General features: G+C 40.4%; 1 protein-coding gene across 2 annotated transcripts in view; it reads left to right on the top strand.

The window, feature by feature from the left end:
- Window positions 1–26,432, top strand: part of psme4.L (proteasome activator subunit 4 L homeolog) — an 88,498-nt gene that overhangs the window by 54,341 nt on the left and 7,725 nt on the right. For both annotated transcript variants that reach the window (XM_041562147.1, NM_001091397.1), the window contains 22 exon segments: window positions 220–276; window positions 504–559; window positions 645–743; window positions 855–917; window positions 4,058–4,153; window positions 6,577–6,708; window positions 6,800–7,009; window positions 8,254–8,384; window positions 8,477–8,530; window positions 10,551–10,680; window positions 11,626–11,707; window positions 12,260–12,413; window positions 13,139–13,208; window positions 13,554–13,679; window positions 14,577–14,729; window positions 14,842–14,946; window positions 18,406–18,497; window positions 19,532–19,663; window positions 21,142–21,350; window positions 23,636–23,721; window positions 24,796–24,924; window positions 25,095–25,250. In XM_041562147.1, the coding sequence (XP_041418081.1) occupies window positions 220–276; window positions 504–559; window positions 645–743; window positions 855–917; window positions 4,058–4,153; window positions 6,577–6,708; window positions 6,800–7,009; window positions 8,254–8,384; window positions 8,477–8,530; window positions 10,551–10,680; window positions 11,626–11,707; window positions 12,260–12,413; window positions 13,139–13,208; window positions 13,554–13,679; window positions 14,577–14,729; window positions 14,842–14,946; window positions 18,406–18,497; window positions 19,532–19,663; window positions 21,142–21,350; window positions 23,636–23,721; window positions 24,796–24,924; window positions 25,095–25,250 (2,522 nt within the window).

Here is a 26,432-nt window from a genome sequence, read left to right on the forward strand (position 1 = left end):
ATGTAAATTAGGTGTGGGAAGGGAAATCACGTGACTTTTTGTCTCAAAAGTAAAACATACTTTTTCCTTTCCAGTCCCTAATTTGCATATGCAAATTAGGATTCGGTTCAGTATTCGGCCAAATCTTTCACAAGGGATTCAGCCGAATCGCAAATAGTGGATTCGGCTCATCCCTAGAAAAAAAAGGAAACTTTTTGAACTCTTTTTTTCCCCTCCTAGATCATTCTAGAGAAAACTACAGAGAACTAATTTCAAAAACACTCAGGAAACTGTTGCGTAAGTTTGAAAATATCTCCTTTTTTTATCATTCTAATTAGTTAAACTGTGTTAACGTTTCAAATGAAAGGAACACAAACCATAAAACACAACGTTGTTTATGTAAAATCTACAGTATATGATGTAAAGCTTACGTTCCTAGAAACGGGTTTTATAAAATGTTGTTTTTGGGTTAGTGATCCTTTATAACCCTTGTTAATATATTTTTTGTTTCCTTCCAATATCAGACTATATTCTTGACCACTCAGAAGATGATACCAAATCTTTATTTCTAATAATAAAGGTATATAGAGACACCAGCCAGTAAGTACTATTTGCTCATGACTTGGATGTAGTGAAGGCTAATTCCCGATGTCTGTTTCCTACAGATTATCAGTGACCTTCTGCAGTTCCAGGGGTCTCACAAACACGAGTTCGACTCCAGGTGGAAAAGTTTTACTCTGGTCAAAAAGTCCATGGAGAACCGAGTAAGTGGATGTATTGTCAAGGAGATTGGGGCAGGACTGTGTCTGTATATAGCTTGCACGTTTATTACTAGGACTTGTCCTTTTTTATTTATTTATTTATTGTGACTTCAGCTTCATGGGAAGAAACGGCACATTCGGGCCCTTCTGATTGACAGAGTGATGCTGCAGCATGAGGTATGGAACAAATGCAGCTTATACAGATTTCAGTAGGTATTTTATGTTCCATAAGATATTGGCCAGTGATGAGGGTTAGTTCTGCTAAATATATGTTGCACTCTCCTTTAATAATGTATAAGGCTCACTCACACAAGGTGGTTATACTGGCAGAGAATCAGCCCACATTACCTCTGCTTTCTTCTATTGATTTATAGGAACAGTAATTCCAAAAAATCAGTGTTTTTATTGAATGAATACATAATGTAGTGTTGCCCTGCACTGGTAAAACTGGTGTATTTGCTTCAGAAACTCTACTATAGTTTATATAAACAAGCTGCTGTGTAGCCATGGGGGCAGCCATTCAAGCACAGGATACACAGTAGATAACAGATAAGTACTACTATAGTTTATATAAACAAGCTGCTGTGTAGCCATGGGGGCAGCCATTCAAGCACAGGATACACAGTAGATAACAGATAAGTACTACTATAGTTTATATAAACAAGCTGCTGTGTAGCCATGGGGGCAGCCATTCAAACACAGGACATATGGTAGATAACATATAAGTTATGTAGAATCCCATTTTATACTACAGAGCTTATCTGTTATCTGCTGTGTAACCTGTTCCTTTGTCTCCCTTTTCAGATTTAAATGGCTGCCCCCATGGCTACATGGCAGCTTGTTTATATAAACTATAGTAGTACTTATCTGTTATCTACTGTGTATCCTGTGCTTGAATGGCTGCCCCCATGGCTACACAGCAGCTTGTTTATATAAACTATAGTAGTACTTATCTGTTATCTACTGTGTATCCTGTGCTTGAATGGCTGCTCCAATGGCTACACAGCAGCTTGTTTATATAAACTATAGTAGTACTTATCTGTTATCTACTGTGTATCCTGTGCTTGAATGGCTGCCCCAATGGCTACACAGCAGCTTGTTTATATAAACTATAGTAGTACTTATCTGTTATCTACTGTGTGTCCTGTGCTTGAATGTCTGCCCCAATGGCTACACAGCAGCTTGTTTATATCAACCATAGTAGAGTTTCTGAATCAAATACACCAATTTTTCTAGTGTAGGGCAACAATACTTAACATTTTAATTACTTAAAAAAATAATCTTTTTGGTGTTACTGTTCCTTTAAATAGGAACCACCTGAAAGTCGCAGTTGTATGTTTACGTTGCTGCTAGCGTGTCTGTATGAGCGCATAACTTATGTGTATCAATCACACGTTTTATTTCAATGTTGTTTGTATTCTCCAATAAGATATTTGTGCATTGGTTTGTTTGTATTTGTGTGACTATGTAACCCCATTAAGCGTAAGGGAACTCGTTATGGACTTAATTACCATACCCCCTTGACTTTTCCCTGTCCATCTTTTCCCTATAATTTTTTCTGTCTCCTCTCCGAAACCATTCCACCCCTGGTTATGTTTCCTTCAAATTCCTATGCATTCTGCCTCCTCTAAAGTCTAATGGGTCCCTCTCTTGTACCCGCTCCTACTCTCCTTCCCTCTCGGTCTTATTTTTGTGTTCTGCGCATCATCTGTTCTCTGAAACACAATGACACAAGGGAGAAGCTCATGGAATGCACATTGCTACCTGTTTTGTATGATATATTTTTGGGACATTTCAGGCATTAATCAATGTATAATGGAAGCTCTAACTAAGGGAATAAAACATATATATATATTTAGTGTGTAGTATATCAATTAAAGGGGAACAATCCCCTGTGCCAGTGCTTCTGTCCAAACACAGTGCCCAAATGTGACACAAATAAGTGCGTTGAGACAATTAGTCATCCTACTCGCCAAAGCAGATGAATGTGGGCTCAATATGCAGTCCCCGCAGGCTATATAACCGATATACAAGAGACGTGGTCATATACAGGTCTATATTCTAATGCCTTCAGTGGAGTTGTATTTGGTCCTAATTCTAGTGGTGCCAGTAGGACTACAAGACTGATGTTGTGGTGCTCTGTGCTGAGGAGTGTAAGGAGCGCTCACCGGCGCGTCTATGCATGGCGGCATCCTTTCCAAGATGGCGGCGCCCAGTCGGAACCATGTGGAGTTTGGATGCCAGCGTCAAAACGTGCAGCGTCAAACGCAACGTCAGTACATGACGTTATCACAAACGTTTTGGTGCAATAAATTCACCTATAAAAGGACGCCAGAGGATTTCAGCCATTGCCCGATTATAGGTTCAACTCTGTTGTGTTCCTGGGTGTGATTATTGTTATTTGAACTTCTGATCTTGACCTTTGCCTGTATCCTGACCAAGAAACTTTGTTGCCTGAATTGACCTTTTGCCTGGATTGACTCTTCTTCTTGACCCCTTTTGTACCACGAACTGTGTTTGTACCTACAAGCTTCCTCCTTGGTCCGCAACTGCAAACTGAGCCTTCGGGCCCTGACAAGGAGTTCCTGTATTCCGCTTATCCCTGGATTCAGATATAGTCCTGATACTTCTAGATCAGTCATCCCCAACCAGTAGCTCATGAGTAACATGTTGCTCTCCGACCCCTTGGATGTTGCTCCCAGTGGCCTCAAAGCAGGGGCTTATTTTTCAATTCCAGACTTGGAGGCAAGTTTTAGGGTAGAACTCCACTGTGCGGCTAGAGCCTACACGAAACGCATGCGACGTGTTGGATGTTCTAAAGATACAGGAAGTGAAGTCACATTTATCTGACTGTTTTCATCTGACAGTTGGATAAATGTAGTTCTTACCTGCAATTTTTCCTGCACTTCCTGTATCTTCAGAACATCCAACACGTCGCATGCGTTTCGTTGCATGGCGACGTGTCGGCTCGAGCTGCACAGTAAAGTTCTACCCTTAGTTGTCTAAAAACCAGATGTACTTTCAATCAGAGCCTCCTGTTGGTTGCCGGTACATATATAGGCTACCAAATAGCCAATCACAGACCTTATTTTGCACCCCAGGACCTTTTTGCTCCCCAACTCTTTTACATTCGGATGTTGCTCACAGGTAAAAAAAAAAAAAGTTTGGGGACCCCTGTTCCTAGAGACTCATGAACTGAAGTCTATGCGCACGTAGGAAATAGAAATATGATGTTCAGCGTGTAATTATTTCCCTTGGCACCGCGCCATGCCCCAGTTTCTATGAAAAAATCAATTGATGATAAATGTTTATTACAGCTGAGAACACTGACCGTGGAAGGCTGCGAATACAAAAAAGTCCACCAGGACATGCTGAGGGATCTGCTGCGGCTCTCCACCAGTTCTTATGGTCAGGTGAGAATCTTAAAGACACAGTACACTGAAATGCTAGGAATTCCAAGAACAGATAATTTTTGTGGGTGTCTGATCCCTTTCCAGAATCCTTGGGTGGTTATTTAGTCTTATTACAGTGAAACGAAGAATCAAGCAATAATACCTTACATGGAAATGACAGTCAAAATCTTTGGGGATGCTAATGTTTTAGTGATAAAAATCTCATCCCTTGGCTACTTCTGTTATGGCTCCCATGTATTCCACAATCTAATCCCAACTAAACTTGGGTGTGGGTGCAGTCTAATAATCAGAACTGCTATACTGTGCATATACCCTGAAGAGCAGTGCAAGTGATCATTGGGACCAGTCAAGATGGTGGCGTGATGCAAATACTTGGTTAGCTTCTTAAAGGGATACTGTCATGGGAAAACATGTTTTTCTTCTCCTTCATAATGCATGTTAATAGTGCTACTGTAGTAGACTTCTGCACTTCTGCACTTTTTATTTAATTTTGAAATCTGACATGGGACTATACATATTGTCCATTTCCCAGGTGCCCCCAGTCATGTAACTTGTGCTCTGATAAACTTCAGTCACTCTTTACTGCTATACTGCAAGTTGGAGTGATACCATCCCCTCCCCCAGCAGCCTAACAACAGAACAATGGGAAAGTAACCAGATAGCAGCTCCCTAACACAAGATAAGAGCTGCCTGGTAGATCTAAGAACAACACTCAATAGTAAAATCCAGGTCCCACTGAGACACATTCAGTTACATTGAGTAGGAGAAACAACAGGCTGTCAGAAAGCAGTTCCATCCTAAAGTGCTGGCTCTTTCTGAAATCACATGACCAGGCAAAATGAGCTGAGATGCACCTACACACAAATATTACAACTAAATACACTTGCTGCTTCAGGAATGACATTTTATATTGTACAGTGAATTATTTGCAGTGTAAACTGTGTCATTTAGAGATAAAAACTACATCATAAAAATCATGACAGAATCCCTTTAAAGAGATACTGACACTAACAACTGAACTTTTTTTTACTTCTATCATAACATTGTCTTTGTACACTTTTTAAAATTTTGCTATATAATTATTTGTCCAATGCTTTTAAATAGGGATGCACCGAATTAGGATTCAGGCCGAACTGAATCCTAATTTGCATATGCAAATTAGGGGTGGGGAGGGCTATCAGGTGACTTTTTGTCACAAACAAGGAAGTAAAGTGTCCCCTTCCCACTAATTTGCATATGCAAATTAGGATTCAGTTCGATATTCGGCCGAATCTTTCTGGAAGGATTCGGGGGTTCAGCCGCATCCAAAATAGTGGATTCGGTGCATCCCTACTTAAACGACCTATCTGATCCCCTGTGTTTTTCTATGAAGGGGCTTCCATATTTGTGCAGCAGTCCGTTAGCATTAGAAACTCTGACAGGTTTAGAAGGGACAGTCTGGTTGGCAAATTAATTGCAAAAGCAGAACTATCCATGAAAAATGATCAACATGACTTACAGGTAGGGTTGCCACCTTTAAAAAAAAACAAAAAAAAACAGTGGTGGTGGTGGCGGATACTAAAGGGGTGGACCGTGACGCAAAAGGGGGCAGAGCCGGCGGTCAGTGATGCAAAAAGGGGCGGGGCCACAGGGTAGCATGTGCAAAAAGGGTGGGGGCCACATCGCAGAAGACAAAGGAAATGTAAGTTTTTACTGGAGGGCAAGGGCTTTTGTAACGAATATTACAAATTACCAGCAGCTACATTGCCGGTAAATTTGTTATACTGGCCCTGGCAGGTTTTTTTGCCGGCTAGGCCGGTAAAACACGATTTTATTTTTTTTTAATATAGAATCTGAATTTTTTGTGAAAACAAAAATAGAATTGTTTTATTTGTTATACCCCGAAGATGGAAAAAGTCCAAATCCAAAAATCTGGCATCTCAGATCTGCCAAGGTTGTATATGTCAATCGTGACGATATCCTGATCTGCATTGGGTTTCTTACAAAAATCTGAAGATTTCATGGTTTTCTGGCAAAAAAAAAAAACCCTCAGTTTTCAGATTGAAAATCTGAAACATCCGTAAGAATCAAATATTTGTACAATTTTTTTTTTTTTTTTTTTAGTTTTTTCCTGCACTGGAATTTTTCAGGAAAATGTATTGATAAATAAGGGGAAATAACGGATTTGGTTGGAGTATATCACATAAAATAATGATTTTGATAAATAAGCCCCTTAATGTTGATTAATATTTAGACGAGTCGTTTTTTAGTGTCAGTATAAAGAAGAGACATGCCCAAGGTTGCAGAGGGGACTGATTTCAATTACTGGAAGGCTCTTTCTCCTGTTCCAGTAATGTGGGGAATGTAACGTTTTCACTGTAGGTTTCTGAATAAATGTGTATTTTGGTGATGTGGAACTGACAGACAATGATTTTGTTGTGCAGGTGAGAAACAAAGCTCAGCAGGCTTTCTTTACTGCTCTGGGAACTTACAACTTCTGCTGCCGGGACCTGATTCCTCTCGTACTTGAATTCCTGCGACCGGAACGACAGGATGTGACGCAGCAACAGTTCAAAGTACTAGCTCTTGTGCTCATTTCATCACACGCACTTCTGTGACACTGTCAAAAGGTTTTTCTAATTTATTCTATCACCTGTCACTGTTTAGGGTGCCTTGTATTGTCTTCTGGGAAACCACGGCGGGGTCTGTTTAGCAAATCTCCATGACTGGGAGTGTATTGTGCAGACGTGGCCGGCAATGATCTCTTCAGGGCTCAGCAAAGCCATGTCTCTTGAGAAGCCGTCCATCGTGCGCCTTTTCGATGACTTGGCAGAGAAGATCCATCGACAGTACGAAACGATTGGCCTGGATTTTTCTGTAAGAATCTCTCTAATTTGCACGTTTGCTTAAATTATTAAAAGAGGACTAAACCCTAAAAATGACTGTGGCTAAAAATGTCCTATTTTCTATAGTGAACTTATTGCACGAGGCTAAAGTTTGAGCTTGTCAATAGCAGCAATGATCCAGGACTTCAAACTTGTCACAGGGGGTCACCATCTTGGAAAGTGTCTGTGACACTCACATGCTCAGTGGGCTCTGATTGGCTGTTGAGAAGCTAAGCTTAGGGCTCGTCACTAATTATCCAGCAGAAAATGAGCTTCCCTGGCTGTAATATAAGCTGATGCTACAGGTTTGCTGATTATTCAATTCTGATGCTAATTGCACTGGTTACTGTGCTGCCATGTAGTAATTATGTGTATTAATTACTAATTAGCCTTATATTGTGACATTTCTATTCTATGTGTACTGTATATTGTGAGTGGCTCCCTAAGCTCAGTAAGTGACAGCAGCACAGAGCATGTGAATCAGTGAATCAGCAGAAAAGAAGATGGGGAGCTACTGGGGCATCTTTGGAGACACAGATCTTTACTGCTAAAGGGCTGTGGTTGCCTTGGGCTGGTACAGAAGCACAAAACATCATGTACAACATTTCTACCTACTTCTTTAGTTAGGCTTTAGTTCTGCTTTAAAGAGATACCAACACCAGAAATTATTTGACATCTATCATAATATTGTCTTTGCATACTATCTATAATTTTGCCATAAAAGTATTTACAGAAAAAAAAAAACCTCGATTTACTCTAGGTTTTTGGGCCAACCCCTCTGAAAAAAACTTGAACATCACGAAGGCTATTAACATGGGAACCGTTATCCCGAAAGGTCCGAATCACAGGAAGACCATCTCCCAAAGACTTTATTTAAATCAAATAATTCCAATTTTTAAAAATAATTCCCTTTTTCTGTGTAATAATAAAACAGTAACTTTTACTTGATCCCAACTAAGATATAATTAATCCTTATTGGAGGCAAAACCAGCCTATTGGTTTTATTTAATATTTACATGATTCTAGTAGACTTAAGGTATGAAGATCTAAATTACGGAAAGGTTTATTGTCTGGAAAGCCCCAGGTCCAGAGCATTCTGGATAATAGATCCCAATGTCATCTTATCTTGGTGGTAAGAAGTTAGATGTAGTTGTCGGGGTCACTTTCAAATGACAGGAAGGTGATGCAACGACTTCTCTACTCAGATGTAAATAAAAGATGACTTCTTTGTTACAGGTCCCTGAGAAATGCATAGAGATTGCGATCCTGCTGCAGCACGCGGCATCTACCAGCTCCCAACTGCCCCATCCCGAGGAACTTGCATTAGCGATTAAACGCCAGGGAGAGAAGAATGTGGAGGCCGTGCAGTAAGTTTTACTTGTTCTACAAATTGAGTTTTGGGGAGTGACCTACAAGTTCCGTGTTAATAAACGTTTCACCTTTCCATTTCCTTTAACAGAAACTATGAACGTTTGGTCAACACTTTATTGGACTGTGTTACCCAAAGAAATCTGTAAGTATCCAGAAAATGTATCTAACTAAATGTTGACATATATAAAAATGTTAATTTTTATTTAAATCCGTGTTGTTGTTGATCCACCAGTAAATTTTACCTTTCAGGTTGGTGTTCCAGGTAGCTTACGTCAGTATTCCTCAGGTTTATGTTTCTGGCTGCAGATAAGTTGGGCAATGGCTTGTACTCCTTAGAGTTAAACTGCCAGGCTATATATGTTTTTGCCTTGTTGGGATGCCAGCTGTGCTACATTGGGCATTGCCTAGTTGGCTGTAACTATAGGGCTATGTATGTATGTATGTATATATAACTTTATTTGTAAAGTGCTGTTAAGGAGCCGCAGTGCTGTACAGTGCATAAAAGTACAATATATATATATACACACACACACACACACACACACACACACACACACACACACACACACACACACACACACACGGAAGACAAATCACATAATAAATATATACAGAATCATATAATGACAAAGAGCTATGTGGTAAGAGACATAGTAGGAAGGAGGTCCCTGCCCTGTAGAGCTTAAAGTCTAAGTGGATGGGAGACTAACATACAGGCACAAGTTGGAGATAAAAAAGTGCACAAGGTAAGGAATAGTCAATAGGGACAGGACTAGGCTAATGTTCTAGTGCTCCAAAAGGTAGGCTCCTAGTTTTTCTTGAAGAGATTGAGAGAGGATTCCTTATGGAGGAATTCATGGATGGAATTCCAGAGGTAAGGAGTAGCAACATAGAAAGGTCTGAGATGAGAAGTGGCAATGGATGTGAATGGTGTGAAGAGGTGGCTTTGAGAGGAGTGGAGAAGACAACCAGGAATGTATAGTGAGATGAAATGTAGTGAGGAGAAGAAGAGTGAGGGATATGAATGTTGGTAGAAGGAGTTTATATGCTATCCATTGCTTAAAGGGCAGCCATGCTAAGGATTTTAGTTGGGGTTGAGCAGGTTCCCTTTTAGGAGAGAGCAGAAGGATCCTGGTAGCAGAGTCTAAGATTGATGGGAGTCAGGAAGACTGGTCAAGAGGAGATTTGGCCGAATCCTGCTGAAAAAGACAGAATCCCGATCTGAATCCTGGATTCGGTGCATCCCTTCCTTTTAGTTAAAAAGTGATATTTTGTTTCTTCATTTTTTTTATTATTTATGGTTTTTGGATTATTTAGCTCTTGGTTAAACTTTTCTTCATCTTAGAATTTCAGCATCTGTCTGGTTGCTAGAATCCTAATTTCCCTAGCAACTGGGCCATTGGTTTGAATGCAAAACTGGAATTCGAATAGTAGAGAGCCAGAAAGATAACAAAAAAAATAACAAAATACCAATAAAATTGTACCCTCGCAAAGCAACAGTTCATGGGCTACTGGGGGTCAGTGACTAGGGATGCATCAAATCCAGGATTCAGTTTGGAATTCTGCCAGGATTCTGCATTTTTCAGCAGGATTTGGATTTGGCCCAAATCCTTCTGCCCGGCCTAACCTAATCTGAATCCTAATTTACATATGCAAATTAGGAGTGGGAGGGAGGAAACATTTTCCCTTTCCCACCCCTAATTTGCATATGCAAATTAGGATTTGGTTCGGCATTTGGCAGAATCTTTCATGAAGGATTCAGGGGTTCGGCCGAATCCAAAATAGTGGATTCGGTGCATCCCTATCAGTGACTCCCATTTGAAAGATGGAAAGAGTCAGAAGATGAAGGCAAAAAATTTAAAAACATTTTTGGTATTTATTCTACCCCGAGGATGGAAAAAGTCACAATCCGAAAATCCGATATCTCAGAACTGCTGCGGTTCTATATAAGTCAATGGGAGAAGTCCTGAAGATATCTTGATCTGCGCTGGGTTTCGTGCAGTAATCCAATTTTGACATCCTAGATTTTGAGTGGAAATCTGAAAAATTTGTACGATTGTTTTTTTTAATTGTTTGTTTTTTTAATTGCTTCAGAAATGTGTGTGGATGTGACATGCTAGTAGCATTGCTGCTCACCTCTGCTTGCTCTCTCTCTCTTTCAGCCCATGGAAATTTGAGCACATCGGCATTGGTTTTCTGTCTTTGCTCCTGAGAGACGATTATGTTCTGCCTGTGCGTGCCATCCGGTACTTGGTGCAATGCCTCAATCACGACGCTCTCATTGTGCGCAAGGTAAGTTGTTCTGCCTTTATAGTAACCTATGAATGGATCTCAAGTTCTAGTGACATTAGATTCCTGTGCGGAACCAATTTCTAAGACCCGGACCCTACCTGAACCCGCATCTTTACGCACTTTGATCCGCTACCTGACCCGGACCCGCAACTGCCTAATCCACAACCCGCCGACCACCATCAAACAGGAAGTGGTGTTGCTACAAACAGGAAGTGATATCATCAAAAGTGGGCAGGACAGAAACAAGTTTTGTAAAACTTTAAAAGGAGTAAGATATGGACAATATTACATAAGATAACGAATTTAGATGAGACCCGCAACCTAACCTGCATCTATACCGGCACCTGGAAATCCTCCCCTTATTCCGCAGGGTGCCTGCTTTTTTTGTGGGTCCTGACCAGCTGCAGGACTCTAACTGACATACACCTGCAATAGGTCTTTGTGTGGAGACTGTAATGTGTTGTGACAATGTGTAGCCTGTGTGTTACTTACTCCTAGCACTACTAATGATGCCATGCTTTCTCACTCAACAGCACTCCTAATAAGTCATATTTTATTTTAGAGTAAATGCATGACTTGCCTGCAGTGTGGTAAATTGAATGTAAAATAGTGGTTTAGTGCAGCTGCAGCTAAACTAAAAATATTTGTTAGTAGCGTTTACAGGTCTTATCGGCCTATGTATGGGGACCTCAGACAGATACCGATCTGGCAGGTTTGGAAAATGAGTTGAATGAGAACTACATGGGCCATATGATGTGGTCCTTGCCCACTAGTCTCCATAGACCCGCAGTATGATCATCATCATTGCTCCCCAAGCCAACAATCTGCCTGATTTGAACAGCATGTGGGATTCAAAATCCAGAATCAAGATCTGCTTGTTTGGTGGCCAAATGAGGGGATCGCTGAGAGTTTAAAGCTGGCTAATGTTTCTCATGTCTATTCTAGATGGCCATCTCCACTGTGGCTGGGATTCTGAAGCAGCTGAAGAGAACACATGTGAAAGAGACCATCTGTCCTTACAAAATCAGTAGGTGCTCCTTTTATGTCATCCATCAGTACTTGCAAAGCAAATTTAAAATAATTAATCAGAACTGTTTGGATTTGGCTCATGAAATCCCACATTTTTCAAACGCTGAACATTTACTTCCCTGAGTCATATGGTCACACACAACATTTGAGGGACCTGTTGGGCAGTAAGTTTAGGTCCCCTATGTGAGATGTACTTCAAATAGGATAAGACTGGGTTAATTATACAGTTAATACATAACCATTTATGTGCTTTTAATATCTAATTTTTTAAATGACAGGCAGTTGTTAATGGGCAACTTACTGTTTATAATGGAAACATGTATTGGATAGGAGCTGCTGCTGCTGCAGTTGATAGGCTTTCAATATTATTATTATTATTATTATGCGGCAACAGCTTATAAACAAAGCAAATCTTAGAAGTGGTTAGAACAGCTCTGAAACATATATTTTCGGGAAAGATTGCATAATAATACCACCCTTATAAAGATGATCAATATTGGGTCCTTTACTGGGCTGCTGACTTAATGTGATGTTTGTTTGCTGTAAAAAGGTGGCTGCCCCAAACCAGAGAGCAAGTTGGTAGGAGACCGGCCGGACAACCAGTGGCTGCTTTACGACAGTAGCAACTTGCCAAACACAAAAGAGGCCTGGGAGTCGTGCTGCTTTGTGGAGAAGACACACTGGGGGTATTCCAGCTGGCCTCAGTAAGTAGCTCCTCTACTGCTCTAGTCTCCCCTCTCACACTGCTGCTGCTCAGCCATCCCACCCGTATGTGCAGGGGTACTTATTATTTATAATACCACCCAGTGAAATGGTTTCTATAGATTCTATAGGTTTGTCCACAATGATTCAGTGGATGGAATCTATTGCTTTGACTATGGGAATCACTTGTGAAAGACCTGATATATATGATGAAATTTAAATTAATGACCCTGACATTCAAAGCACTTCATAACTCTGCCCCTCCCTACATCTCTGAGCTCATCTCTATATACTCACCCAACTGCTTAATTCTCTCCTCTACTGACCTGCTCCTCAACTCTTCTCTCATTACCTCCTCACATGCTCACATTCACTAGGGCTGCACCCCTCCTCTGCAATTCTCTCCCACTTTCTCCCAACCTTTCTGCTCTCTTAGACAAACTTATTTCTGATTTTGCCTAGTCCCACACCTTGTGTCTTATTCCCTTCCCCTTTAGACTGTAAGTTCTTTTGCACAGGCCCTTCCTCACCATTTGTACCAGTACTGGTTGTTATGTATGTAACTCTGTATGTTCTATGTATGTGATTCATGTGATTTCTTTGTATAAAAGCATTCATTTCACAGCGCTGCGCAATATGTTAATGTTAATAATAATAATAACAACAAGAATATGGGACAATACTTATTAGCAGCAGGAATGCTTACTTTCACTATTCTTCCCCTCAGAAATATGTTGGTATATGCACCGGCTGATCAGCAGCCAAAAGTCGGAAGAAGCAGAGAAGAAATGTCAGAGGTAAATAGAACAATATTTGTGGCATTTTGAGATGTGTGTTATGTGTGAGGCCTAGAGGAGTGTGTTAGACATAGTAAGTAGGGTTGGCAAGCAACTCCCAGGTATACAGGCTATAGTGTGCAGAGGATTGTTATTGCTATTAGTAATGAGTACTGGTTGGCAAATATTAGGTTGCAGTAGTATCAAAAGTATAATTTGGCTCATTATTGGTGCTGCTGAAACTGGTGAGACAAGTTCTGTGTTTTGAACTCGGCAAACACCACATTACACAATTATTAATACTGCACAAAATACATTTTATGTCACATTTATCCTTTTTTTTTTTTTTTTTTTTTTATCTTACAGGCAGAACAAATCATTTATGATCATTTCACTGATGAGAAGTTTGTTGACCAACTGATAAAGTTTCTGTCTTTAGAAGACCGAAAAGGAAAAGACAAATTTAATCCCCGCAGGTTTTGCCTCTTCAAGGTTTGTTTTCCTTAGTGTTTCATTTTCACATTCACAAGTAGCTGAACACAATCAGTGACCAGAGAGCAGAGACATATCTATAAAACAAGTCATGCCGTTTCCCTTTTTAGGCTGCTGTTAGGCTTTGCATAGGCTGTAAATCTGCTGTAGCCATATTGTGGAGAAGTGAGGAAGGATGCGAACGAGGGTTTTCCCAGTAGCTTATCACAATGGATTGAAGCCTCTTCCATAGGAATATAGGTTATAGGGTAGGACTACACGGACGATTTCCGTGCTATCCGACGAGCTGCACAAAAACGCAGGTATCAAATTGGATCTGACGGAAACAAGGTAAGTGAATACATTGTCGGATGGTGTCACAGCGTTGATCCGACACGACCATCTGCATCCGACAGTCGTGTCACGGCGGATAAATGCGACATGACTCACGCCCAACCCTTTTGTGATATCACTGTGGGGTGGGCGCTGGTCTATAAATAGAGGGGGAACAGCAGGCCGGCTGAGGGTTGGGAGGGTTAGGGTCTGGGGCGGGTCAAGAATTTCTCGACCCCCGCACACCACCACTCATTGTACTTCAACGACTTGTGTCATGTTGAAATACAACGAGAAGGGGAGAAACAATAGTTGTCTCAAAGCAGTTCCATCCTGAAGTGTTGGCTCCTTCTCAAAGCTCAGGCACAATGCACTGAGATGGCAACTCCACAGCAATATTAGCGCTAAAATGTAAACAGTGTAATTTAGAAATAAAAAGTAAACCATAAAAAAAGACAATGTAAAGGTGATAAATATGCAACGCAACAAGTTATAGTGGAGACAAATGGCCTCGTTATATTGCAGAGAGTCCAGTTTTCATATATCAAGGGATGTAAACAATTGTGCCAATTTTCTTTATTTAAGGGACTTTTCAGAAACTATGATGATGCATTTTTGCCAATAATAAAACCCCATTTGGAGCGCCTGGTTGCAGATTCGCATGAAAGCACCCAGCGATGTGCGGCGGAAATCGTTGCCGGCTTGATCAGGGGCTCCAAACATTGGACGTTTGAAAAGGTAACTCTTCAGTTAGGCGCTTTTGTAATGAAAATTTCCTAAAAATATTTGATTTTTTTAGTAAGGGGGAAAGTACAAGCTTTAGGTCTAATTAAAAATGTATTTGTAACAGGTGGAAAATCTCTGGAATTTTTTGTGTGAGCTTTTGAGAACTGCCCTATCCAACATCACAGTAGAAACGTACAGTGACTGGGGAACCTGCATCGCTACATCTTGTGTAAGTACTTCTGGACTCTTCCACTAATCTCTACAGTGTAAATCTGAGTCACCTCCTGCTTCTCATTGTCTCGAGTCAATGTCAGACTTCTAGAAATGAGTAAGTTAGGGCTAATGTGCTGTTTTGTCCCTACGCATTTACAAGAGAAAATTCACCCTGACATAAATGTGCTGCTTATATTGAGAAAATAAATGCCAATACCTGGGATTCAAAAGTGGAATGTTCGCAGGTTTATTGAAGTGCTCATAACACGTGGGTTAAGGTGGCCATAGAGGCAAAGATCCGATCGTACGAATCCTCGATTTGTGCGATTTTCCGATGATGTGTGGAGAGTCTCGACATTTATCTTGCCATGCTGACCAATCGATCGGACAGGTTAAAAGATTTCTGTTGGCTGACGATCATATCTCTGCATGTATTGCCGATCTGACGATCTTCAGTGGGAGACTGTCACTTTCAGCTTTGTCGGACAAAAACTTTCCTACGATTGCTGTGGGGCAGACCATCTGTTCTTTTACTGCTTTGTTCGATCTGAATGGTTAGTGGCAGGTTGGGAGATGAGGACGTTTCGATACAAAATGTTTGCGCCTATGGCGCAAACATGGCTGCCCTTCCTCAAGTGATAACCCACCATAGATTCTGCCATTGCTTATATCGCCATGTTTGTAGTGCCATCTAGTGTGCAACGCCCATAGTGCAAGCAATGATACAATGTATACAATTAAAGGGGTGGTTCACCTTCAAACAACTAATTGTTTTCATATAGATCACCAGAAATAACGACTTTTTCCAATGACTTTCCATTTTCTGTGTGTCACAGTTTTTCTAATATTGAAGCAGCCCTGGGAGGGGGGGTCGTCGACCCTGTAAACTGTTCTCAATGGATACATTTAGTTGATCCATTTCTTATCTTTGTCCCTGCTGAGCAGAATCTCTGGGTTTCATTACAGGCAGCTGTTAGACTTGATACAATAGTTACTGATACTCCAGAGATGCTGCTGAGAAATGGATCAACTGAATTAGTAGTTAATCATAATACTCAACTAACTGTGGAGAAGGAAAGATTCTATCTTATACTTTCAATCAAATAATTTTCAATCGTATTCTCCTTCACTTTAAAAAACGGAAGGTAAATACAGTATTACACAGTTATTCATAAGAAACAGGTATAATTAATAACTTCATTAAGGCCTCTGGGTGCCAAAGTATGTTCCCCTTTGAAGAAGTTTCTGGTCTAAGTTGCCTGATTTAGGGTAGGACTCCACGGACGATTTTGGCGTGATCCAACGCGCTGCGCAAAGACGCAGGCGTTAAGTCGGATGCGACGGAAATAAGGTAAGAGATGGAAATGTCGGATGAAGTCGCAGCGTTGATCTGACGCAACGCGACTGTCTGATGCAGACGATGTGTGCAGCCGACTTGACGCCTGCAATTTGGCGCAGCGCGTCGGATCGCGCCAAAATCGCCTGTGGAGTTCTACCCTTAGTCAAAACTTCCTCTAGTACCATCCACCGTAACTGTGAGATTGAATGGTTACTCAGCCCAATGTCGGCTTATGGATGTGCGTTTCATTTTTACATTCAGTATGGCACTCCTATGTTCATTCAGTCTTACCCTAACCATCCTATTAGTTTTGCCTACGTAATCCAGCCCATATGGACATTTCAGTAGGTATACAACATCGGTGAACATACATGTGCAATATCCTTTGATTTTAATCTGTGTCCCCGATGTAGGGTGTGATACATTCGCCCCCTTTGGTAATACCATTACAATTTTGGCATGATAAGCAGGGAAAGGTGCCTATTAGCGGTTTGCCTATGAATCTTTGTGTTTGCTTTGGTTGGCTTGGATCCAAATCGCTGTGCACTAATTGGTCCCCTAAATTCTTACCTCGTCTAAAGTCAAATAAGGCAAATTCAGTGAATATCATAAAGGTACTTGGATCATTCATCACAATCGGACAATATTTCCTAATGACCGTACGTACTTCCTACAAGTGGCAGTCATAAGTGGTTACAAAGGGAATTCTACTGCTAGTGGTTTCCTTTTTCTTACCCTTCAAAAAGTCCTCTCTGAGAATGTGATCAATCGGACTTTTAGACTTGCGTAACAACTTCTCAGGATACCCACGTTCCTTAAAAGTATCTATAACTTTTTTATTCATTTGTTCATATACATTCGTGTCAGATGTAATCTGTTTACATCGCAATCAATTAGCTCTTCGTTAAGCCTTCTGTTGTTCCAGTTGAATGAAAACTGTCATATAGTAACGTTATTTTTTTTCTACTGGTTTTCTATATAACAAAGTAGATAATGCATTTGATTCACTGACACATCTAGGAATTCAATACATGAGGTATCCAATCCCTGCACTGGCTTCCACTATCTTTCAGAATCAAATTCAAATTAATGACCCTGACATTCAAAGCACTTCATAACTCTGCCCCACCCTACATCTCTGAACTCATCTCTATATACTCACCCAACCGCTTACTACGCTCCTCTACTGACCTGCTACTCAACTCTTCTCTCATTACCTCCTCACATGCTCACATTCAAGACTTTGCAAGGGCTGCACCCCTCCTCTGGAACTCTCTCCCACGGTCTGTCTGACTTTCTCCCAACCTTTCTGCTTTCAAGAAATCTCTTAAAACGCACTTCTTTCGAGAAGCCTCCCCTCACTCTGCTTAACTACCAAATGCAACACCACATACAGTACCACATCTCTCACCTACTCAATTCTGATCTTGCCCACTCCCACACCTTGTGTCTTATTCCCTTCCCTTTAAATTGTAAGTTCCTTTGCACAAAGCCTTCCTCACCTTTTGTACCGGTATTGGTTTTCATGTATGTAACTCCTTATCTCTATATATATATAATCATTGTGAATTAGTTGTATAAACACATTTATTTTACAGCGCTGGAAATATGCTGGCGCTCTATAAATACATTTTAATAATAATAATAATAATAATAATAATATCCTTATGTAGTACAAATGTAACAGTGGGATCCACCTTGTTAATATATTCAATAAACTGTGACAATTTTATGTGAGGTCCCCGCCATACTAAAAATATGTCATTCACAAAACGACAGTACCAGTGAAAATAAACCCCACCCCACTTTTGAATCACAGGTATTGGTGTTTATTTTTCTCAATATATGTGTAACTGGCGCTGGAGGAGGCCAGTACCAATAACTTCCCCCCAATCAACATATTTTTGTATAAATGTGCTGCTTGCCACTTTATCCATAGACAATAAAGCCTACTGTAGCATGTGTGATTGTTTCCTTCCCCCAAACACAAATCTTGGGGCCCAAATGTAGTGTAAGTCCAGCTGATGCAAAGGGTTGGATGGGATTAGAAGTTACATTTCCAAATCCAAACTACTTGTTTCACAGGAAAAAAGAATGAAGAAATATATGTTTGTTTGTTTTTTTTTTTTACCTTAGGAAAGCCGAGATCCTCGAAAACTGCACTGGTTGTTTGAGTTGCTGCTGGAGTCTCCAGTGAGTGGGGAAGGAGGATCCTTTGTGGATGCCTGGTGAGGCCTTGCAGCTGTGTGCGAATAAATGTGTTACCGTTAGTAAGAGAGAATATGTGGAACACAAGAATACACAGGAGTCATGTCACTGTCTCTGCATCTCCTGGTTACATTCAGCTCTCAGGGCATTTTATAAATGGGCTTTAGTCTTCACTTGAAGCACTAGTGACTTGTTAATAACTAACACACATTTATACAAGTGCCGACAAATGTACAATTGCTGTAAATACAGATTACATATGAATATTGAGCAATGCACGAGCTAGGACCTGCTCAATAGAGCTGGCAATCTAAAATACAATTGAACTTTCTATTTAGCTTTGCATAAGTAAGTTCTATTGTATCCTTGGCACTGGAGCTGTATTTATAATTAGTGCAGATAGTTAGTCTTAAAGGAAATGCTCAGTATTAAAATTAAAACTAGATAAATAGATAAGACTGTGCAAAATAAAAAAATGTATCTAATATAGTTAGTTAGGCAAAAATGTAATGTATAAAGGCTGGAGTGAGTGGATGTGTAACATAATAGCCAGAACACTACTTCCTGCTTTTCAGCTCTCTTGCTTTCCACTGATTGGTTACCAGGCAGTAACCAATCAGAGATTTGAGGGGGGCACATGGGACATAACTGTTGCTTTTGAATCTGAGCTGAATGCTGAGGATCAATTACAAACTCACTGAACAGTTATGTCCCATGTGGCCCCCCTTATAGTCACTGACTAACTCAGAGTTAGAGAGCTGAAAAGCAGGAAGTAGTGTTCTGGCTATTATGTTACACATCCACTCACTCCAGCCTTTATACGTTACATTTTTGACTAACTAACTATATTAGATACATTATCTATTTAACCAGTTTTTATTTTTACACTGAACTGTTCCTTAAAGCTCCCACTGCATGGAGCAACTGTCCACATGTAATGTCAGCCGTTCAATCCAGTTTAGTCCATAGTGCCAGACCCCCGACCCCATATATCCTAAATTGTGCAGCACTATGAGAATACATGTAATAAACTTTTATTATTATTTGCCTTTAGCCGACTATATGTGCTCCAGGGAGGCCTGGCCCAGCAGGAGTGGAGAGTTCCAGAACTACTACATAGATTGCTTATGTGTCTGGAACCTAAACTTACTCAAGTCTATAAAAATGTGCGGGAGCGGATTGGAAGGTACTGTACCCCTTATACTTGTATACCATGTGACATGTTGGGCTACTAACATAAATCTGATCCTGAGTGCTGCTTGTGGTCTGTTTCTATTCATAAACCATTACCATCTCACCCTTTGCAACAGCTACTTGTGTAACTTTGAAAAAACAGCCTCAACTGCAGAACTTTTATGCAAATTGGTTTTATTGTGCCGACAAAAACAACATGTTTCGGGGTTAACCCCCATTATCTACAGGGTCTATGCTAAAACATATGATTTCCTGATCAGTGTTGTGCAATGGAGGTTTTGCATGACTAAAATTCAGAATATTTGAGTTAGGGATGCACCGAATCCAGGATTCAGTTCGGGATTTGGTCAGGATTTGGCCTTTTTCAGCAGGATTTGGCTGAATCCTTCTGCCAGGCCGAACCAAATTTGAACATGCAAATTAGGGACAGGGAGGAAAATCGTGTGACTTTTTCTCACAAAACAAAGAAGTAAAAAATTTGGTTTGGTAGTCTGCTGAATCTTTCGAGAAGGATTCTGGGGTTCGGCCGAATCCAAAATAGTGTATTTGGTGCATCTCTTATTTGAGTCGATTAAAAGTTTCTGGAGATACTGTTTAAATCCATGGAAAATGGATTTTCTAATTAGGTTTGAGAAAACTGTGAATTATTTCTTCGATATAGGTATGCACGAATCCAGGATTCCTTTTAAGATTATGCCTTTTACAGCAGGATTCAGATTGAATCTGAATATGCAAATTATGGGCAGAAATGGAACTCGTACCTTTTTGTCACAAAACAAAGAAGTAAAATATATATTTTCCTGTCCCTAATTCGCATATGCAAATTAGAGTTCGGTATTCGGCTGAATCTTTCATGAAGAGTTTTGGAAAATTCGACCGAATTCCAAATAGTGGATTTGGTGCATTCCTACTTTAATCAAACTCAAGATCTTTCTTAAATGCAGTCAGATCTAGGGAAATTCAAAGTTAGGTTATTGATCAGAACAAGGGAGAATTCTCCAGATTCTGCAAGATATTTCAACATTGCACTTCTCAATAAATCGGTCTCATTCTGTCAGAGGTCCACAATGCGGGGAAGGGACTGCAGACAATAGTTAATTATTTCTTGATGGCACATTTAAGATTTTTTTTTTAAACCATCCAGTTGGATGCACCATCTTTAGTTTTTTTTTGTATAAAATGTATTAAAATTGTTGTCAAAATGCATATATGTTCCTTGTCTAGGGCTGGTATTTAACCCAATGCACACGTTGCATTTCATATCCATATTCCACCACTAATTAGCATATGTAAATTCAGATTCTGTATTTGGCCGAATCTTTCGTGAACGATTCGAGGGTTCGGCCGAATCCAAAATAGTGGATTATTGGCTAATATTATCCGTTTATTGACTTATATGGAGAACACATTAAATTCATTGTGCATTGCATTCTCCTTTGAACGTATTTTATGAGCTTGTTTCTCTTTCAGTGTTCTGACCTATATATTCATGATCGATGTCTCCTTGCCAAACACTGCGCCGACAAAGTCCCCTCACATCTCTGACTTTACCGGCCGCATCCTTGGCAAACTCAAGCCGCTCATGGACGCCGATGAAGAGATACAGAACCACGTCATGGAAGAAAATGGAGTTGGGGAACAAGATGAGAGAACCCAGGCAATTAAATTGATGAAGACAAGTAAGTGGCTCCTTCTCCCCCAAGCAATGAAGTGAAACGTAATAACATTGATATAATTACTAGTCGGTACAGGCACGGGATGAGTTATACGTTAAGAAAAATAATAAGGGAGGATGTCCCGCCAGCCGTAGTTTAAAAAGTCAAAGCTTTATTTCAGGCTACAATACAAAACAATGAACAGGAGTTGTACTTCCCTTCCTTCCTTCGCGTTTCATGCCTCGTTCTGGCACTTCATCAGAGGAGTTATCTGTTAACACTTTATCCAGAAAGCAACTGGTGCCATCTCCAGACTCTAGCAGGCACCACCTATGCCATAGTTCATGCTGGTAATAGACTTACAGTCAGCAGGGTCTCCGGGGTAGTTACTGACACAAACAGTCGTATGGGTATGGGATCCGTTATCCAGAAAGCTCTGAATTATGGGAAGATCATCTCCCATAGACTCCATTTAAATCAAATAATTCCAATTTTTAAAAATGGTTTCCTTTTTCTGTGTAATAATAAAACAGTAACTTGTACTTGATCCCAACTGAGATATAATTAATCCTTATTGGAAGCAAAACCAGCCTATTGGGTTTATTTCATGTTTATATGATTTTCTAGTAGACTTAAGGTATGAAGATCCAAATTACGGAAAGATCCCTTATCCGAAAAGCCGCAGGTGCCGAGCATTCTGTATAACTGGTCTCATACCTGTAATAATAAGTCTGTGAGCTGGTGGGTAATTTAAAGGGATACTGTTATGGGAAAGCATGTTTTTTTTCAAAACACATCAGTTAATAGAGCTGCTCCAGCAGAATTCTGCACTGAAATCCATTTCTCAAAAGAGCAAACAGATTTTGTTATATTCACTTTTGAAATCTGACATGGGGTAGACATATTGCCAATTTCCCAGCTGTCTCCAGTCATGTAACTTGTGCTCTGATAAACTTCAATCACTATTTACTGCTGTACTGCAAGTTGGAGTGATATCACCCCCTCCCCCCCCAACAGAACAATGGGAAGGTAATGAGATAACAGCTCCCTGGAAGATCTAAGAACAGCACTTAAGGTGGCCATACACGGATAGATCCGCTCGTTTGGCGATGTCGCCAAACAAGCAGATCTCCCTCCGATATATATCGGGCTGATCCGATCGTGGGCCCTAGGGCCCAACGATTGGATCCTAGCGTTCGCCAAACGGGCGGTCGGATCGCGGGACCGCATCAACGAACAGATGCGGCCGCGATCCGACGGGATTTTTAATCCCATCCGATCGAGATCTGGCCGACTTTCGGCCAGATCTCGATCGGGGAAGCCCGTCGGGGGCCCCCATACACGGGCCAATAAGCTGCCGACTCGGTCTGTCGGCAGCTTTTATCGGCCCGTGTATGGCCACCTTTAGTAGTAAAAGCCAAGTCCCACTGAGACTGATTCAGTTACATTAAGTAGGAGAAATAACAGGCTGCCAGATGACTGGGGCAGCTGGGAAACTGACAATATGTCTAGCCCCATGTCAGATTTCAAAATTGAATATAAAAAAAATCTGTTTGCTCTTTTGAGAAATGGATTTCAGTGCAGAATTCAGCTGGAGTAGCACTATTAACTGATGTGTTTTGGGGAAAAAACATGTTTTTCCATGACAGTATCCCTTTAAAGGGGACATGGGGCTAGACATTTTGTCAATTTCCCAGCTGCCCCCAGTCATGTGACTTGTGCCTGCACTTTAGGAGAGAAATGCTTTCTGGCAGGCTGCTGTTTTTCCTTCTCAATGTAACTGAATGTGTCTCATTGAGACATGGGTTTTTACTATTGAGTGTTGTTCTTAGATCTACCAGCCAGCTGTTATCTTGTATTAGGGAGCTGTTATCTGGTTACCGTCCCATTTTTCATTTGTTTGATGCTGGGGAGAAAAAGCGAGGGGGTGATATAACTCTAACTTGCAGTAAAGAGTGATTGAAGTTTATCAGAGCACAAGTCACATGACTTGGGGCAGCTGTGAAATTGACAATATGTCTAGCCCCATGTCAGATTTCAAAATTGAATATAAAAAAATCTGTTTGCTCTTTTGAGAAATGGATTTAAGTGCAGAATTCTACTGAATCAGCACTATTAACTGATTCATTTTGAAAATGTTTTGAGCCTATTCCAAACACGCTTCATATTTTTATAAAGTGAATGCATTTCCCATTTAAGCCATGGCTAATTAATCATCAATGGACTAAAATATTGCAGCATTCTTTCAATGTTTAGTTTTTATTGCAAACTGTAGTTTATTGTCCCATCAATGTATATTTTCTTTACAGTATTAAAATGGATAATGGCAAGTGCTGGGAGATCCTTCTGTACAGGTGTTACGGAACAGATGCAGCTTTTGCCGTTGCTTTTTAAGGTCTGTCCATGCGTCCGTTCTTTGTATCTTACAATGTCTTTGTTTTTTAACCCTGTAACTTCATTGTATCAAAATGAAAATTAAAAGACCCCATGAGCTTATGTAAATGATATCTTAAAGGGGTTGTTTGCCACTTAGATTTTTATTGGATAAAATCAAGTTTACATCAATTGCATAAGAACATTGCATACAATGGGTACACACTGTGTCCCTTTCACTGTTTACATTGATGTCATTGTCAGTATATTATGTTATCCATTTTTTATTGAATCAAAAATCACATAATGCCTTTAAAAAGTTCACTTCTAGTATGATGTAGAGAGGGATATTCTGAGACAATTTGCAATCGGTTTTTATTTTTTTATTATTTGTGGTTTTTGACTTATTTAGCTTTTTATTCAGCAGTCAGAATTACTAGGGATGCACTGAATTCACTATTTGGGATTCAGCCGTATCCTTCATTACAGATTTGGCCGAATACTTAACCATATCTGAATTAGCTGTAGGAAAGGAAAAAGTTATTTTTGACTAAACGTCTCCCACCCTAATTTACATATACAAATTAGGATTCGGTTCGGCCAGGCACAAGGATTCAATGAATCCAAAGCCTGTGGAAAAATGCAGAATCCTAGACGAATCCCTAGTAATTCCCCTAGCAACCATGCATTGATTTGACTGGAATATGAATAGGAGAGGCCTGAATAGAAAGATGAATAATAAAAATATTATGACAATAAATATGGAGCCTTACAGAGCATTTGTTTTTTAGATGGGGTCAGTGACCCCCATCTGAAAGGTGAAGAGAGTCAGAAGATGAAGGCAAATAATTCAGAAACCATAAAAAATAAATAATGAAGACCAGTTGAAAAGTTGGGTCCAAGCGGGTAATAATGCGGGCTGCGGTTTAGCAAATTGGTTCCGCGCAGGACTCTAAGTCGGTAACAACCCCTTTAATTAAAGCTATAGGGCTGACTAATATCACATACTGATTTGAAAACCTAAATGGTGCCAATATAACATTAATGTACCAAGCAAATCCTTGATTTTAAAAATCTTTTTATTTTTTTTCTCCAGATTGCACCTGTAGAAAATGACACCAACTATGATGAACTTAAAAGAGACGCAAAAACGTGTCTGTCCCTCATGTCGCAAGGTTTATTGCTCCCAGTGCAGGTGCCGCTGGTGCTCGATGTGCTCAGACAAGTGAGTGCGGCTCTTCTGCTTCTCTCTGTAGCATTAGACAGTAAAACTCTTATTTATGAAGGGGAATTGCTAAAGTGCTAACAGACAATGCTGCACAGCTTTAGCCATTCTTCTGTCGTACAATTAGGAACCTTCCAAAAATGCTAATGTTCTGTGTTTGTGACCCATAGACAGCAAGAAGCAGCTCTTGGCATGCTAGATACACTGTTCTGACCTACATCCAGACGATGGTCTTCTATAATCTCTTTATTTTCATTCACAATGAAGAGTCAGTGCAAGGTGTGCGGTGGTTGATCCTGCAACTCATGGAAGATGAGCAACTCGAGGTATTTGCATTTCTCCTACATATACTCCACTATATAGAATCCACACTTTGACTATTAAAGGAGAACTAAAGCTTAACTAAAGAAGTAGTTAGAAATGTTGTACATGATGTTTTGTGCCCAAGGCAACCACAGCCCTTTAGCAGTAAAGATCTGTGTCTCCAAAGATGCCCCAGTAGCTCCCCATCTTCTTTTCTGCTGATTCACTGATTCACATGCTCTGTGCTGCTGTCACTTACTGAGCTTAGGGAGCCACTCACAATATACAGTACACATAGAATAGAAATGTCACAATATAAGGCTGATTAGAATTAATACACATAATTACTACATGGCAGCACAGAAACCAGTGCAATTAGCATCAGAATTGAATAATCAGCAAACCTGTAGCATCAGCTTATATTACAGCCAGGGAAGCTCATTTTCTGCTGGATAATTAGTGACGAGCCCTAAGCTTAGCTTCTCAACAGCCAATCAGAGCCCACTGAGCATGTGAGTGTCACAGACACTTTCCAAGATGGTGACCCCCTGTGACAAGTTTGAAGTCCTGGATCATTGCTGCTATTGACAAGCTCAAACTTTAGCCTCGTGCAATAAGTTCACTATATAAAATATGACATTTTTAGCCACATTCATTTTTAGGATTCAGTTATCCTTTAAAGGGGATATAAGCAGTCACCTAATTGAATTTCCGAGTACAGACAATGCTTGTGTGAATGGCATTTCTGCTTTCCCTGAGACTAACATCATGCACAGATCATTGCCGTGGCAAACCACAAAAATACACCAGCAGCTCTATCACAATTTAGAGAGAGAATGCTGCTTATTGAATGCCCATAAAATAGTTGTCGGTGCCAGGTACAGGGCTCCCCAGTGAGTTGCTCATTTTACAGCCGCACTTCTCCCCATTCTGCTGTTTCCATTAGCGCTTCATGTTTCATTCATTAGCCGAGTCCCAGAGTGGCCCACAAATTGCCCGCAGAATTTCTGCCATACTTTGCACTCTGTGCTTCTCACCATTCTTAATCACTTTAATCACATTTGAATAATGGCCCCTGAACGTGCAAATGAGCTCATTGTGTAATTAGTACAACACTTCTTTTGTTCATCTCTGGCACATTCTGTTCAAGGGAATCGTTTTCCATAATATGCCGCATTACATGCAAAGTGCTGGTCTCTGCTTCA

This window comes from Xenopus laevis, chromosome 5L (genome assembly GCF_017654675.1).
Source record: "Xenopus laevis strain J_2021 chromosome 5L, Xenopus_laevis_v10.1, whole genome shotgun sequence".
Taxonomy (NCBI): Eukaryota; Metazoa; Chordata; class Amphibia; order Anura; family Pipidae; genus Xenopus; species Xenopus laevis.